At 42.7% G+C, this 17,868-nt stretch overlaps 1 protein-coding gene across 2 annotated transcripts in view; it reads left to right on the forward strand.

Annotated features, from left to right (window-relative positions):
• Positions 1–7,679: 7,679 nt before the first annotated feature.
• Positions 7,680–17,868, forward strand: part of SCFD2 (sec1 family domain containing 2) — a 304,493-nt gene continuing 294,304 nt past the window's right edge. Inside the window, exons 1-2 of one of the 2 annotated variants that reach the window (XM_045572663.1) lie at positions 7,680–8,647; positions 10,696–10,864. In XM_045572663.1, the coding sequence (XP_045428619.1) occupies positions 7,810–8,647; positions 10,696–10,864 (1,007 nt within the window). In that variant the 5' untranslated portion in view covers positions 7,680–7,809. The remainder of the gene's footprint in view (positions 8,648–10,695; positions 10,865–17,868) is intronic. The other variant, XM_036416500.2, reaches the window with a different exon arrangement.

Here is a 17,868-nt window from a genome sequence, read left to right on the forward strand (position 1 = left end):
TAGTTGCTGACCCCAGGCAATCACCATTTCTATGCTTATTTTCTCATCTATAAAGTGGGAAAACTAAGTTAGATGATCTCTAAATCCCTTTTTCTTATAAAGTTTTCAAACAGGACACTTTTCAACACAAAGAAATCCATTTTCATTTTAATAATTAATATGTTTCCGTACCCTCAAACCAATAAAAACCATTTTCTGTTTATTTAACAGTTACTGAATACTTACCGTTTAAGAAATTTGAAAATAAAGATATAACTAAAACATAGTCCCCATTCTTAAACAACTCTCTATTCGGAAAAGGAGGCAAGAAATTATTCCTCCTACAGGAGAAAAGGTGGATATGCTATAAAAAAAATAAAAAATAAACACACACACACACAAAGTGTTTACATCCTAACAATACAACACCATTTTGTCTAATTTAAATAAATCATGTGGTTTTAATCCCTCTTACTTTTGAACTTTCTTTTATCTGCTATTCCCAGTCTCCCTTACCTGTTTAGGATAATCCCTGCATCCTTCTGAAATCTGTTGAAATATAATCAACTTCATGAAATCTTTCCTAAAATTCCACTTTATTTCCTCCCATTTTTTAATTTATTCAACAAATACATATGTAGGGTCTACCAAGTGCCAGGGACTCTTCCTGGCTATGTAGATTCAGCAGGGAGAAAAACAAAGTCTTCCCCTAGTGAAGCTTTCATTCTGATGAGCGGATAGCCAAAAAACCTAAATGTACAATATCTTGCCCTTTACTGACAGTAACGGAGTAAAGATTTTACATTCTGCTTGGGAGTATCATAAGGCAATCATTTATAGTTCTGTTTGTTTATCACTAGTGGCCCAGTGCACAGATTCATGCACATGGAAAGGAAATTAATTAGAATAAATATTTTAATATCACTATTCGCCCTTTCTCTATAATAGAAGTGTCAACAAAAAGGGATTTAGAGATCATTTAATTTAGTTTTCCCACTTTATAGATGAGAAAACAATTCATGATCAACAATGACAGAAACGCATGCAATTGGCACCACTGAGAGCATTACATGTATCTATCGTGCATGTGCGAGTCAACATTTATTTTTAAATTGCCAGTGTGCGTCATATGTACCTGCCGGTTGCTTAGTCGGACTGTTTGGTGGACAGATGGTCAGACACTTAGTCTTTTATATATATTGATTCCATGAGCATATAATGAACTTTAGTGATTTTGTAGAACAATTTCTTTTTGCTGACGAGCCCTTTTTTTTCCTTTCAGTTGCCTGAAATGAGCTTGTCTTTCAAGACATTAGTTAAACTGAAGAATTACTAGATAATAATAACTGATGCATCAGAATTGCCTTCATGGAGGTAGCATTTGAGCTACGCTTTGAATGGAAGATTCCCACAAGCAGGGAAGCCCATAAATCACTAATAGCCAGTCTTAAAAGTCCTCTTCCTGCTTGCTTTCGAATTGAGTTCCTTGTCTGGATTCGCTTCCTTAGTTAAAAGTGTCTTTTTCTTCCTACTCCTTGATAAAGACTTCAAAGACAGGTAGCTTGAAGATGTATAAAATTAAGACCTTATCAAATTACAATACTCCATATATTCTGATTATATTTGTTTTCCCTTTTATTACTTTTTGTGATTTGTTGGTTCTTGGCAAAACAATAACAACGAAGCGTCAGTCTTAATTGGCTAGCTCTGAGAATCACTGAAAGGAAATGCTTAGTAGATAATTAAAATGATGACAAGAGTACAAGAGTTGAGGATCAAATAAAAGTGATTTGCTTAGTATCTAGTAGATAGCAAGTACTCATAAATGTGCTTTAAATGAATGTCATGTAGGCCCAACTGTGCTATTTCCTGCCAACTTTAAATATGTTGCTTGAATCTCAGTGTTCTTCAGTTTACTCATCAGAAAATCAATTTATTAAAATACATTTTACACCCTCTAATTGGGAGGATAACAAAGCTAAAATGAGGCTTAGAATGTGAAAGGATTTAACAAGTTAGTGGCAAGTAGGTGGTATGATATTGGTTTCTACCTTTTGTCCTTTGAACAGCCTGAATAACTGCACATGTGCATAGATTTTCTTTCTCTTTAGATATTCCATGAGCAATTAAGCCCCAATTACCCATCTTCCTCTATATTCTTATGTATTTCAACACTAAATTTTACATTGCCAGTTGTTTTTTGGAAAATTAAATCATTTATTACATCTAACTGTTATATAACCTGCACATTTTTTAATGTTGCTTAAATCTCAGTGTTCTTCAGATTTCTCATCAGGAAATCAATCTATTAAAATAAATTCTTTAATTTTGAGAAAGTTTGGTGGTTTTTTCCCCTGCAGTCAGCTGATCCTCTCTTACAATGTCAACCACATGGAAAGTGCTTTGTAAATTCTTAAATTGATCATTCATATGCAGGACTTACAAATAAGGTAAAGGGAGATATGCTTGATTTTATGAGACATGGAAAATAATTGCTGGCTATTTTTAGTGAAATACAAGCCACATTTAAATAAGGTAAATCTTATTTGTAAATCTTAAGCATGTAAATTTAGCAGGAATTCATTTACTCTGCCATAACATCTGAGAGCAAAAAATGGAAGGAAGAAAATTCTGACACATATTATAATACAGATGAACCTTGAGGATATTATGCTAAGTGAAATAAGCCAGTCACAGAAAGAAAAATATTATATGATTCAATTTATGAGGTAAATAGAGTTCACTTATAAGGACTACAAAATAGGATGATGGTTGCAGGAGCACGGGAGGGGGACATAGGGAATAATTGTTTAATGGATAGACTGTATAGAATTTAAAAGCTCTGGAGATTGTTCACAGAGCAATGTGAAAATACTTAACACTACTGAACTGTACACTTAAAAATGGTTAAGGTGGTACATTTTATTGTATGTTACATGCATTTTGTTACAATTAAAACAATCAGACAAATATAAACAAAAACATGTCCCAACCAAACTCAGTACATTTATTCCCCAAACTGCTTCTCTTTTGATTTTCCAAGTGGTCTCAGTGAGGAACACTTAAGTGAGCATTAGTCCAAAATGTTCCCTCCCTCTGCTTCACTCGTTTTGTCAATCCAGCCACCAGGCTTTCTGGCCCTGTCTCCTTAACATTTCTTAGACTCCCCTCAAGGTCTATCATTGTTACCAGACAGAGACCTACCCTGAGCAGTCTGCCTCAGGCCTGCCTGGAGTGCCTGGGTTCCTGACTTTGTGTAGGAAAATTTTCACAACAAGAGTCCAGATGGGGTTGAAGGTATGTTTATTAACAATGAGGACAGAGTAACAAAGGAAGAAACGAGGGGGTAAGAAACAACTGGGGAGAACCCAGGCGGTGCTCTGCCTTGGCTCTCTAGAAATGTTACAGAAAGAAGTGAGCCAAGGAGGGGCTGTTATAGCTCACTGGGAAGTCTGAGAAAAGGGGGCCTGGCCTGCACAGGGTCCAGGGTGAGACCCGTGGCACTGCAGCTGCCCACTGTTTTCCTGGATGCAGATCTCATGGGGACACTTATAAATAAAAAGTTCGTGCCTGGGTAGGTGCATGGGTATGCCCAAAAGTGAGCCCACATTGAGTCTTGGTCCTGAAGACTTTTTAAAATATATATATATATTTTATTGATTTTTCACAGAGAAGAAGAGAGAGGGATAGAGAGTTAGAAACATCGATGAGAGAGAAACATCAACCAGCTGCCTCCTGCACACTCCCTACTGAGAATGTACCTGCAATCAAGGTACCTGCCCTTCACTGGAATCAAACCTGGGACCCTTGAGTCCACAGGCCAAAGCTCTAGTCACTGAGCCAAACTGGATAGGGCCTTCTCCTCCTCCTCCTCCTCCTCCTCCTCCTCCTCCTCCTCCTCCTCCTCCTCCTCCTCCTCCTCCTCCCCCTCCCCCTCCCCCTCCCCCTCCCCCTCCCTCTTCTCCTCCTCCGCAGGTGAGAAAATCACAGAAAGGGTTTTCAGAGAATATTCATCAGCTCTCCAGGTGCATTTTTTATATGTTGATGCATCAAAATTAGTGTATAGGGGAGTTCTGAATTATTCTTTGGTCTATTTTACTGTTTTGCTTTTATCTTAGGTCTGTCTGGCTTTAAGGGGGTATTTCTTATTTGTACCCCAACTTCATCTGTCCTTGGGTTTAGCTGGCACAAATGGCATTCATTGGGTCTTTGGTCTCTATTTCCCCAGGCCAGGGTGCTTCTGGTTAGGGAGAAGGGTGTAAACCATTTGCTCTCAGGTGTCCTTGGTTAGGGAAGATAAGGTCTTGCAATTCACAAGCTGGCTGTAAGTTGCCCAAACTACAATATTTGGTCTTGTTTAATTTTCTTGTCTCAGCTTCTTCATTCCACTTGCACAGGATTTTCCTAGCTTCTTACTATCCTACTCCATCACCTGTACTTATCTACTCTAGCCTGAGTGGTTGCTGTTACTGTTTCCTAACTGCATTCAGCTCAAAATCTTACTGCATTCAAATAATTGTTCATGTCTTACTAAATTTTTTTCTGCACTCCAAATGTGAACAAATTATTTCCACTCCTAAAAATACTTTAATAGTTCCCCCTTGGCTGCTACTATTTAGAATAAAAAATAACCTAGTCCCTTCTTTTCTAGTTCCTAGCTCCTATTTCTTCTTGAGTCTCTCTTTATACAATTCACTCCAGCTGTACTAAGCTATTTGTAGTTGCAAAGAACATGTTTTATGGTTTCATGACTCGCTTTGTTCATGCTGCATTTTCTGCCTGCACTATCAGGAATGCTCCTCTCTATCCTGTCCACCTGGTGAACACCTGGTTTTCTTTGAAGGCAACTAAAAACTCATTTTCTATAGATATATGAAACTTCTGACCACTTCCCTTTTTTTACTTCACCCAGTCAGAATTTATTCCCCCCACTTTGTCATGCTTAAGCATTTAAAAAAAATCATCACTTTTGTAACATTTTATTGCACTTGCTTGTTTTACATGTATGAGTTCTTATTTAGAAAAAACATTTATTGTTGAAAGTATTACATATGTCCCATTCCCCCCTCACCTTAACCTCATCTGACCACGCCTTAACCCCACTCCCCCAACCCAAGGTCTTTGCTGCCCTATTGTCTGTGTCCATGGTTATGCATATAAGCTATTTGGTTGATCTCTTCCCACCCATCCACCCACCCTCCCCAGCGTTCCCTCTGAGATTTCCCAATCTATTCCATGCTTCTCTGTGTGAGTTCTTTTAATTCAGGTGCTTTTGAAAGCAAGGATGTATCTCTACCCCCACCTCCCAAGGACAAGAATCTTAGGGGAGGGTTTTAGCAGAATATTCACCAGCTTTTCAAGTGCATTTTTAATGTGCAAATGCATCAAAATGAGGGGATAGGGAATTGGGGATCATTCTTTGGTCTGCTTTCCTGCTTTACTTTTATCTTGCGTCTGTCTGGCTTTAATGGGGCTTTTGTTATTTGTACCCTTAATGTCATTTGTCTTTGGGTTTAGCTGACACAATTGACATTAATTGGGTCTCTGTTCTCTATTTCCCAGACCAGGGTGTTTTAAGCTTTGTATTCTCTGGTTAGGGAGAGGAGGTATCAACCATTTGCTTTCAAGTGTCCATGATTGGGGAAGATTAATTTTTGTCTTTCACAAGCTAGCTTTAAATTGTTCAAATTGTTTATCCTTGTTTAATTTTCTTGTCTCAGATTCCCTATTCTATACCCAGGAATTTTCTTAGCTTCTTATTATCCTGTCACAATAAGATCTAGGATAGAAGGCAGAGATGTAGAGGCACTGTGGTTTACTTCTTTTTATATCCCCAAAGTCCAACACAGTGTCTGGAATACTGTACAAGTCCATTAAAAGTTGGTTGGCTATATTATTTATGCTATGGGTATGAACTGGACATTATTCTACAAACATTTATTGAACACCTATTATATTGTAGCAGAATAGGTATGTTAAAGAAAACAATCATGTTAAAACTCACCCACGAATCTTAGCAGTTTGCCTCAGTGGATAGAACGTTGGCCTGCAGACTGAAGGGTCTTGGGTTCTATTTCAGTCAAGGGTACAAGCCTAGGTTGTGGGCTCAATCCCAAGTAGAGGCCATGCAGTAGGTAGCCGCTCAATTCTCTCTCAATTGACTTTTTCCCCCTTTTATCTATCTCTCCCTCTCTCTTCCTCTAAAATCAATAAAATATTAAAAAGAAACCTCAGCCCATGATATGATAAGTATCAGAGATATCAACTGTATGTTTTGTATTGGAAGGCTGAGAAGGAAGATAGGATGATGATAACAGTGGTGGTGACTTAAGAATATCCTCACTTGGAAGGTACATTCATCATTGATTATTTTTGTTAGGAGTTTGCCTGGTGTAAATTTTTTGTGGATTAGGGAATGTACTTTATTAAGCATTGTATCTTTGGAATATAGTACAGTAATTATACTTTGTGAGTGCTTAATCAATACAAATTCAATGAATTGAACGCATGAAACCTCTGGGCTCAAAGTGTTGACATAATTGTGCAAGTATATAAAGTTCCAGGCTGGGAGTGGCTGGAGAGAAACTGAGAAATCACGAAGGATTTTGGTGCCATTTTAAGACTGGTTGTATTTTCTAAGCAGCTGAGCTAGCAGAGGCTTTTAAGCAGGAAAACGGTAGGATCAGTTTAGCTTACTATGAAGAAAACTGAATTTCAGGGAGAAGAGAAGGAAAGCTGGGAAATGATCGGAGATCCCTGCATTGTCCAGGTGAGTGGTAATGGTGAGTGAAGGCAGTGACAGCAAGGATGAGAAGGGGCTGGATTTTCATATTGTTGAAGCAGACTCAGACTTATTGACAATGCGATGAGAGAGGAAAGATGGAGAAAGAGGAAATGAGACCAGGAGGTTTTTTAGGAGGCCTGTGTGCAACAATGTATGTGACAACATCTATAAATATCAAAACATTACATTCGTTGTTTTAGCTCAGGCTGCTCTGTTTATTCATTCATTTATTTTTAAAATATATTTTTATTGTCTTCACAGAGGAAGGAAAAGAGACAGAAACATCCATGATGAGGGAGAATCAGCTGCCTCCTGCATGCCACACACTGGGGGTCAAGCCCTCAACCCAGGCCTGTGCCCTGACAGGTAATCCAATTGGACCTCCAGGTTCATAGGTCACAGCTCACTCACTGAGCCACTCCAGCAAGACAGCTGCTTTGAGTTTAGATGGAGAAAGGGGCTGTACTTTTAAAGAGATGTGCTCATCTCTAGTGAAATATCATCCTTTGGATTCTGGAAAGATAATCTGAGCAGATAGAGAGATGAAAAGATGCTGCAACTGGTTTGCGGACTCAAGGGTCCCAGGTTCCATTCTGGCCTTGGTTGCGGGCAAATCCTCAGTGGGAGGGTGTGCAGGAGGCAGCTGATCGATGTTTCTCTCTCATCGATGTTTCTAGCTCTTTATCCCTCTCCCTTTCTCTCTGTAAAAAAAAAATAAAACAAAATATATATTTTTAAAAAGGAATAAAGAAAAGAACACAGTTCAGCTATTCCTTAGGCAACTTTCTCCTCTCCCTCCACTTCCCAGGAATCCCAAAGCCCCGGAGCCCCGCCCACCTCTCTCCAGCCCGCAGCCTTCCGACGGGAGCGGGCGTCCCCGCCTGCCAATCACGCCCCGTGACGTCATCTCCGCGCGCCGCCTCTGGGCGAGTAGGACGCGGCGGCGCGTGTACCGAGTTGACTGTCAAAGTCTCCCAGAGCCCCGTTCCCGGAAGCTGTGAGTTCCGAGGAAAGTTTTTTGACCCCGAGTCTGCGAATCCCCCACGATGAGCGCCCCGGGCGTTCAGTCCTTCACCCAGCAGGGCTGGGAGCAGGTGCTGGCCAAAGTGAAGCGGGCTCTGGTCTACGTGGACGCCGCCTGCGCCGAGAGCCTGCACTGGGGCTGCGGGTCCGCCCGGCTCCTGGAGGCGGTGGGGGCTCCTGCGTGTCACCTGCGCGAGTTCGAGCCCAACGCAGCTGGCGGCGAAGCTGACCAGCCCAAGGCGGTGTTTGTGCTGAGCTGCCTCCTGAAAGGCCGAGCCGTGGAGACCCTGCGGGACATCATCCGCCGCAGTCACTTCCAGTACTGTGTGGTGGTCACCGCCGTGAGCCACGCTGTCCACCTCACGGCTAATCACGTGCCGCCGGCGGCGGCGGCCGAGCTGGAGGGGCAGCAGCCCGTCTTCGAGCAGCTGGAGGAGAAGCTGTGTGAGTGGATGGGCAACATGAACTACACCGCCAAGGTGCTGCACATCCCGCTGTTGCTAGCTCCTGCTGCCCCCCATCTTGCCTTGACTCCGGCCTTTGCCTCCCTTTTCCCACTGCTACCCCAGGATGTGCATCTTCTCAATAGTGCCCGACCAGACAAGAGGAGGCTGGGGAGCCTGGGTGAGGTGGATGCCACTGCCCTGCCCCCAGAGCTGCTATTGCAGATCAGATGCCTGGTGTCAGGCCTCAGTGCTCTGTGTGAGCATCTGGCAGTACGGGAGGAATGTTTTGCTGTAGGTTCCTTCAGTCGGATCATAGCTGCAGATCTGGCCAATTATGCCCCTGCCAAGAACAGGAGGAAGACTTCTACGGGCAGGGCCTCAGTGGTCTTTGTGGACAGAACTCTGGATCTCACAGGTAAATGGGATTGTGCAGGTCTTCATAAGCACTCTCCAAAGTTCTGGGACTTCCACTGATTCACCATATATTTTATTGACCTCTTATTGTTGGTCAAGTTGAGGATACAAAGATGAACTAGATGGACACAGTCTCTGATCTCATAGAGTTTATGGTCTAGCAGTGTTTCCCAAACTTTTGACATAGGTATGTGTACCCCTTCTATAATTTTCGTTTCACTGAGTACCCCTCGTACTCATGAGAACGTAGAATTAGGCGCAGCTAAGCAGGGTGCAGTGCATATCCCCACCAAACTCTGGTGCAACGTGTACCCCCACCAAACTCTTCCCGTACCCCTGGGGGTACACGTACCACACTTTGGGAAACACTGGCCTAGAGGGAGATAAAACAAGCAAATTAGCAATTGCACTGAATTTTCTAAATGCTGTGATGGGTAAATACATCTTCAACATGCACTGCCTTGTTAAACAACAACAGCTGTATCTAGCTCAAGAGATTGGAAAAAAGTAATTATGCTGACATTGTCTACAGCTGCCAATATTAACAATTCTTTATAGGATGGCGCTAATTAGTTGTAGAGGTGTTAATAAATGACCTCCTAGTACAGTGGTTCTCAACCTTTCTAATGCCACAATTCTTTAATACAGTTCCTCATGTTGTGGTGACCCCTAATTATAAAATTATTTTCGTTGCTACTTCATAACTGTAATTTTGCTATTATGAATCGTAATGTAAATATCTGTGTTTTCCAATGGTCTTGGGCTCTACAGCAGCGGTTCTCAACCTGTATGTAGGTGGCGACCCACAGGTTGAGAACCGCTAGCAGGGTCACCTATAAATAAGACCATCGGAAAACACAGATACTGTGTAAGCTTGCCCAGCTGGCGTGGCTCAGTAGTAGACTGTTGACCTATGAACCAGGAGATCATGGTTTGATTTCAATCAAGGCATGGTCAGGGTGCATGCCTGGGTTGCAGGTCTGATCCCCAGTTAGGGGCATGCAGGAGGCAGCAATCAATGATTCTCCCTCATCAGTGATGTTTCTATCTCTTCCTCTCCCTTTGTCTCTGAAATCAATAAAAAATATATATATTAAAAGTTGTGTAAGCTTGAGCAAGTTATTTAAACTGAGTCTTCTACTCTGTAAATGAGCATATTAACACCTACCTATTAAGAGTTGTAAGAGTTAAGTGGATAATAGAAGTAGTATGGAACTTAATATACCTCATACATCAGAAGCTCTAACTAAATGTTAGCTATTGTGATAAAGATCATGATGGTAATTAAGATGATTTCTTGAATTCCTGGTTTCGTCTTTTCTATGTAGTTTTTCTGTCCAAATAATATGACGTGGCAAAAAACAATAGAAAGACAGAGATAAAGATAGAGATAAGAGGACAGAGAGACATTAAGGAAGCAAATATTAATTGGCTTACAGTGCGTAAAACAATTAAATGTTTCAAGTCCCACCCATTGTTGGAGTGAGGTCTTTCAAGCAACAATGATAACTTGGTTTCATGGGAAAAGTATTAAACTGTGTCATTGGTCTTGAATTTCAATTTGATTCATTTAGTCATTTGTTATTAGAAGAGTTAATACATATAAAGCACCTAGAACAATCCCTGGTACACAGAAAGCCTATAAATACCTCTACCATTGTAAACTGTTACCATTCACTTATTTATTCTTTTCTCTACCTGGCAAATATTTAGTGAGAACCTACTAGCTGCCAAGTTGCCTACCAGATATGGTGAATATAGGGTGAATTAGACAAACAGTTGCCATTATGAAGATATGGATCTAGCAGAGGGGCGATCTGCTATTCCTTGTCAGGTCTACAAGCCCTTCTGGGTCTTATGATCTTCATTAGTAAAATTTGGCTCTCAAATTTCAATATAGTATCATCCTATGACACCATTTACCTGGGTGACTATAGGCTGATTATTTATCCATTTAGTATTTATTGATGCCCACCATATCATTAAAACGTTAATTCAGCTTCAATTCGTCCCATTTTGTGAGTTCATAATTTCTGTCTGCTTAAACAGGAGCAGTTGGACACCATGGAGACAACTTGGTAGAGAAGATCATTTCAGTGCTTCCCCAGCTCCCTGGCCACACCAATGATGTGATGGTTAACATGGTAGAGCTCACTGCACTGCAGAATGAAGAGGAGAATCAGAATATGGTTGCACCAGGCTGTCTTGCACAATCCAAGTAGGATAAGTAGATTTTTTCCCCCTCTCCTCCTACTCTTCCCTTTTTTTTTTTTTTCTCTCCTACAATGTTCTGTAGAAAGAAAAACAATGAAGTCGAGGCCGGTTTGGCTCAATGGATAGAGCTTCGGCTTGGGGACTGAAGGGTCCCGGGTTCGATTCTGGTCAAGGGCATGTACCTTGGTTGCGGGCATATCCCCAGTAGGGGGTGTGCAAGAGGCAGATGATCGATGATTCTCTCTCATCGATGTTTCTAACTATCTCTCTCCCTTCCTCTCTGTACAAAATCAATAAAATATATATTAAAAAAAAAAGAAAAACAATAAAGAGTTAGTCTGGTTGAAAAATTCATAGTGGATAGCATAAAAAAAACCCCCAAAACCCACATTTTTTTTTCTAACCAGAATAACCATATCCAGTAAACAACAATAAGCCAACAAGTATGGAATTTTCTAGAGGTGTAATTTAGATGTAATATAAACTTGTTCCCAAGATCAGTTAAAAGTCAATTTATGCATCTCCATTTCACAGACAGCTTCACATGGAATTGAGTCTATGCTTTTTCCATTTCTCTTTCTCAGTTGACTATTCCACATGATTAGAAAACTGCCCATGTAGCTATGAAACAGTGCCATTGTATATATGTAAATAGTATGCTCTGGGCATTAAGTTTTTATTTCTGTGTATATTTTTTCACATGCTTAGGGAAATTAGAGAACAAAGATGGTGTACTTTATATTATTCAGAGTTTCAAAAATAAAAGAACATTTCTTCAGAAACAGGACAATGAAAAGATACAATAGTTACCTTTTCTACTTTGACCTTCATCAACAATTCTATGAGGAAAAGCATCAGAATGGGCCAAGTGTCTGAGTATATGTTCCCCTTATCTTCATGTTTTTAGTTTTTATACAAAACAAAACCTTTCAGCACCAAAGATTCAAATATCAACCTTAAAGGATATATTTGGAATTTCCTATCATATTTGGAATTAATTTTCAGCTCCTGAAGTTTTCAACTTTTTTGTAGATTAATAAAATTGGATGCTGAGTGTGTATAATCCACTATGGGGAAAAAAACTGGAAGTTCTGTAGCCTGTCTTTTTTGTAAGCTTATACAACGGTAAGAAAATCAGCCGTGTGCTCACTTCAGCAGCACATACACTTAGCTGTTCAGAGGGCCATTCAGAAGTTAATTACTAAGGACTTGCTGAGCCTTAGTCTGGACTAAGTACTATGAAGAACATAAAAGAATCTATATATATGAAAAGCCAGCAACCAGAATGCCATAATGACTGTAACGACCTAAAGCTATGATGCCCACTATGGCCAGGGAACCAGCCTGATCAGGGGGTGCGGCTGGACCGCCAACTCCCCTGTGGTCCTTCCTCCAACCCCCAATCGGCCCACCACATCCTGACCAGCCTGCAGTCTTTCCCCCCAGCCAGCCCTGCCTCTGATCACTCCCCCACCCATATTAGGGTGGGGCTGGCCAGCCAACCTCCTGAAGCCCCTCCCTCTTGCCTGTCCCATGCCCTATGGGCCCCCACCACCCTGATCAAGGAGTAGCCTGCGAACTTCCCATGACCCCTCCTGGCAGCCAGCTCCACCCCTGATCCCAACTCATACCCTAATAGGGGGCAGGGCTGGCCAGCCAACCTCCAAGAGCCTCTTCTCCTGCTAGCCCCATCCCAGATCGGCCCCCCATCCTGATCAAGGGCAGGGCCAGCTGGCCAATTGCCTGCAGCCCCTTCCCCCATCTGGCCCCACCCCTGATGTGCCCCCACCATCCTGATCAGCCTGCAGCTCCTCCCCAGTCAGCTCTGCCCCTGATCAGCCTCCCCATTCTTTTCAGGGGCAAGGCCAACCACCCATGGTCCCTCCCCTGGCCACAGACACCCAATTGGCCCTTCCCGCCACATTTGGGGGTGAGGCTGGCTGGCCCACCACTCATAGCCCTTCCACATAACCAGCCCTGTTCCCAATAGGCTCCCCACCCCAATTGGGGGCAGGGCCTGCCAGCTAATCACCCTCTGCTCCTCCCCCAGCAAGCTCAGCCCTGATCAGACCCTGATCAGGCAGGCCAGTCGGCCAATCTCCCGCCATCTCTTCCAACAAACCTGGCCCTGATCCACCCTGATTGGGGCCGGGTCAGCCAGACCCCACTTGTACATGAATTCATGCACTGGGCCTCTAGTATAAAATAAAATTTTGACCTCCAGGAACACTTTTTTTGTTGGGGTAGTCATGATTTACATATACCATAGGTACAATCTATATATATCTATGCCTATATCTATATCTATATATGCCCGCAACCAAGGTACATGCCCCCAACCGGAATCGAACCTGGGACCTTTCAGTCCCCAAGCCGACGCTCTATCCATTGAGCCAAACCGGTCTCGGCCACATATACTTTAAAAAAAAAAAGTTTTTTTACTTGCCCGGCTCTGTGTGGTCTCTGTGTGCTTGCCCGGCTCTAAAATGATTCTAAATGCTGCTGTTTACAGGGTTGATTACATGTGTTTATGACTGTGATGTTGGGTTTTAATGCACATAAAATATTTTAGGACACTATTTGTTTCAGAATCTTTTTTTCTTCATTTCCTTTCTTTAAAAACTGGTGCGTCTTATGGTCCGGAGCGTCTTATGGACCGAAAAATACAGTAGGTACAATCTATATATATCTATGCCTATATCTATATCTATATATCTATATATCCTATCTAATAAAAGAGTAATGTGCAAATTAACCATCACTCTGCTACACCCACCAGCCACGCCCACTGGCCAATCAGAGTTTGCAAATAAACCCAACCAAGATGGTTACAGCCACAGAGAGTAGGAGGGAGGCTTGGGTTTCCCAGGCCATGGAGGAAGCCAAGCTTCCCTCCTGCCCTTGCTGGCCGAAGCCTCCACTCAAGGCTATAAGGTTTCAATTATAGAAGGTAAACAAATCCAAACAGAAATGGGGCAGCCACGGAACTGGAAAGAGCAGGAGGCTTGGGTTGCCCCTGGCAATGGAAGATGCAAAGCTTTCCGCACACCCTGGCCAGCCCATGCTTCCACTTAAGGCTACAAAGTTTCAATTATAGAAGATACACAACCCCAAAAGAAATGGCTGCTGGCCATGGCCACAGAGCGAGCAGGAGACTTGGGTCCACTCCAGGCTACTAAGTTTCAATTGTAGAAGGTAAATAAATTCCAGATAGCAGGGCCTCTTCTTGGGTCACCAGGGGGTGTGGCTGGCCTGCAAATCACCATAGGCCCCTTGTCTAGGCCACCCAACACCCCAAGGGAACCCCCATCTTGATCCGGGACACCCTTCAGGGCAAACCCACTGCTTTCCAGGCCTCTATCCTATCTAATAAAAGAGCAATATGCAGATTGACCATCAATCCAACACAATATGGCTGCCCCCACGTGGTCACAAGATGGCCACCACAAGATGGTCAGCAGGGGAGGGCAGTTGGGAGGCATCAGGCCTGCAAAGGAAGGCAGTTAAGGGGGACCAGGCCTGCAAGGGCGGGCAGTTGGGGGTGACCAGGCTGGCAGAGGAGGGAAGTTGGGGGCAAACAGGCTGTCAGGGGAACAGACGTTAATCAGGCTGGCATGGGAGTGGTTAGGGGGATGATCAGGCTGGCAGGCAGAAGCGGTTAGGGTAAGGTGACCAGGTGTCCCGCTTTCCAAAAATCAGGACTTTTTTAAAACGCCGTGGGACGCAGGACAAATTGTTAAAAATCGGGACTCTCCCACCAAAAGCAGGACGTCTGGTCACCTTAGGTTAGGAGCAATCAGAAAGGCGGGCAGGTGAGCAGTTGGGAGCCAGCAGTCCTGGATGTGAGAGGGATGTCCGACGGCCCGTTTAGGCTCGACCCAGTGGAGATTAGATAGGTAATGGAATCAAAGGAAGAACTATTAATCAGATTTTGGAAAGAACAACCAGTTTCAGGGGTCTAGAGGGCAAAAACATGGGAAAAGCCTGCTCAAGGCCTTATCCTAGAGAGACTGAATTTTAACTACTTTCTATCTGAGTCATTCTCCTTAAGATTCATGTTCCAGGGGAAAGGTAAGATTGGCCTGATTTGGGCCTTGTGCCCACCGTTTGCTCAGTGGGGGTTAGGACCAATTTATAGTGACTTGGAATTGTGACAAGATTATATGGTGTGGTGGAGCGGAAGTTCTTCAAAGGAAAACGGAAACATTTGACAAAAGAAGGGGAAGGGATGCTGGTCCACTAAAGCCAGTATATATCCCTTAATAATAATACCACACACTTAGAGCACTTATTGTGTAATAGGCATTGTCCTGATCACTTTATATATAGTAACTAGAGGCCCAAAGCACAAAATTCATGTACAGGTAGGGTCCCTCGGCCTGGAGATTGGGGCCAATCAGGTTCCCTGCCTCCTCGCCTCCCCACCTTCTCTTTCCCTCAGCGCCTCGCTGCTGCTGCTGGTTGCCCGCCTTGTTCTGCCCGCCCCCTGGGGGTCAGTGCACATCATAGTGAGCAGTCGAACTCTCGTTTTCCTGGTTGAACTCCTGAGGGGACATTTTGCATATTAGCCTTTTATATGAATAGTTTTACTTAATTCTCATAACATCCCTAACATAATTACAAAAAGAATATGTGACTTCCCAGAGAAGTTTACAAAAAGAGAGAAGAGTAGAATCCATTGTTAATGAACAGGAGGAGAAGCAAGTGAATTCTGAGAAGTGTGGTGAAATAAATGTAAGAATCAAGATATGGCTTAGATCTACAAGTAACATTTTGATTATGGCCTATTGAATAACTTTAACTCTTCAGTCCTCATTCTTCCCCAAGCTTAGTCATAAGCTTAAACTAAACCAGTCTTAGAATCCCATTTCCCTTGCCAGTGATTCCTTTAGAAAAGGGGAGGTAACAAGAGAGTCTTCTTGGTCAGATTTCTTTGCTTCTGAAAAGAGACTCAAACAAAAGACACACTTTCCCCTTATCTTCCTCCCTCAATGGCCAGGACTCAGACATAAATCCTGAAACTGCTAGGCCAACTTGCTCACGTCCAGAAGTTGAAGCTAACACTTGGAAGGTGGAGTGGCCAAGGGAGCCACAGAGAAGAGCAGCCATGGGGTTAATGTGTCAGGACCACTGTCATCTATATAACAAAAGCCTAAGCGACCATTACGGCAGAACTTACCAGAACAACCGGCTGCGATGATGCTCACTGGCCACCAGGGGCCAGACGCTCAATGCAGGAGCTGCTTCCTGGTGGTCAGTACACTCCCACTGAAGGAGCGCTGCTCAGCCAGAAGCTGGGCTCACTGCTGGCGAGTGTAGTGGTGGTGGCAGGAGCCTCTCCCACCTCTGCGGCAGCACTAAGGACCAGTGAGCAGGCGGGCAGTAAGGAGCGAGGGGTCCTGGACTGTGAGAGGGATGTCCGACTGCCGGGTTAGGCCCGATCCTAAGTTGGCAGGCGAACTGCCCCTGAGGGCTCCTGGACTGTGAGAGGGCATAGGCCAGCTGAGGGGCCCCAGTGCATGAATTTTGTGCACTGGGCCGTTAGCATAATAGAGTTACTTATTATTTAAGCCAAATTGCATTGCTGTTTTCTATTACTTGTAACTAAAGGCATCCTATTTGATACATTTTCTATGCCTCATTATTATAAAATGAAGGTATGGGCCTAGATGACTTCTAAGGCTCTTGGATTTAAAATAAAAATTCTTCCTAACTGTGCCCCATTTGTGCCTCAGCTTTGCCTCTGAGCACTTACAGCTTAATTCTTTCATATACATTTTCTCCTCTAGCTCTTGGTTTACAGCGAATGCCTTTTCTGCTCAGACTTTGAGTGTTTGTCATGGAATATGAGCTTTAAGTGCCACCCAAGTATGAGAGTGTGTTCATAAATGTCAAAGGTGGTGATGGGTTCTAGAAAGATCTGAATAAAGAAGAAAGCTTTAATGAGAGCAGGTTGGTGAAATAGATTAGAAATCAGGTTGCAGAAGATAAAGAGATGGATGGTGAAAAAATTATAAGCAAATAAAGGTCTAAAACAGAGAGCAAACTGATAGTTGCTGGGGGAGGGAGGCAGTTGGGGCATGGATGAAAAAAGTGAAGGGGAATATAGTCAATAATATTGTAATAACTTTGCATGGTGAACAGATGGTGACTAGATTTAGTGTGCTGATCCCCTCGTAAGATATATAAATGTCGAGTCACTGTTGCACACCTGCAACTAATATGATACTGTATGCTAGTTACTCAAATAAATAAAATAATAAGTTTACTTAGGAAAAAAGCAATAATTGAGAGAAAATGGTAGTTTTTACAATTTTTATTTTTACAATTGATTGGAAACTGAGGGGATTGCACTGATTAATTGCTTTGCAAAAGAGAAATTGAAATAAATTCAGCTTTCCTAGTATATAATGTACTTCTATCAAAATAACAACCAATGCTACTGCCTCCAATACCACCCCCGAAAACTTCTCAGTGAAATGAGTGTGAGGATAAAAAGTTAGTACTAAAATGCAAAACAGATGGATGCTTGGCAATAAATAATGTTCCTGCAGTGGAATAATGTTTAAAAAGCAAATCTCTATCTGTGACATCAGCCTTGATAATAAAATTATCCCTGATTCCTGCCCTGTCCAGTGTTGCTCAGTTGGCTGGAGTGTCATTCCATATTCCAGAAGGAGGTGAGTTTGATTCCTGGTAAGGGCACATACCCAGGTTGTGGGTTTGATTCCCAATCAGGGTGCATGCTGGAGGCAACTGATGATGTTTCTCTCTCACATTGATGTTTGCCTCTCTCTCTTCCTCCCTTTCTCTCTCTAAGTTAGATTCAAAATATTTATTTCTAATATAATCTTATAGAAATTTGTTTGTAATTATAGCCATAGAAGGTACTGCCAATGCGAATGAAAAATGGATAACTTAAATGCATTATCACATGGCTTCCCAGTCCCTGTCCACTGGTCACAGAATTATGTGGAATATTTTATTTGAGAAGGAGGCAGAATCTTT

Source organism: Pipistrellus kuhlii, unplaced genomic scaffold (genome assembly GCF_014108245.1).
Source record: "Pipistrellus kuhlii isolate mPipKuh1 unplaced genomic scaffold, mPipKuh1.p scaffold_m20_p_1, whole genome shotgun sequence".
NCBI classification, from domain to species: domain Eukaryota; kingdom Metazoa; phylum Chordata; class Mammalia; order Chiroptera; family Vespertilionidae; genus Pipistrellus; species Pipistrellus kuhlii.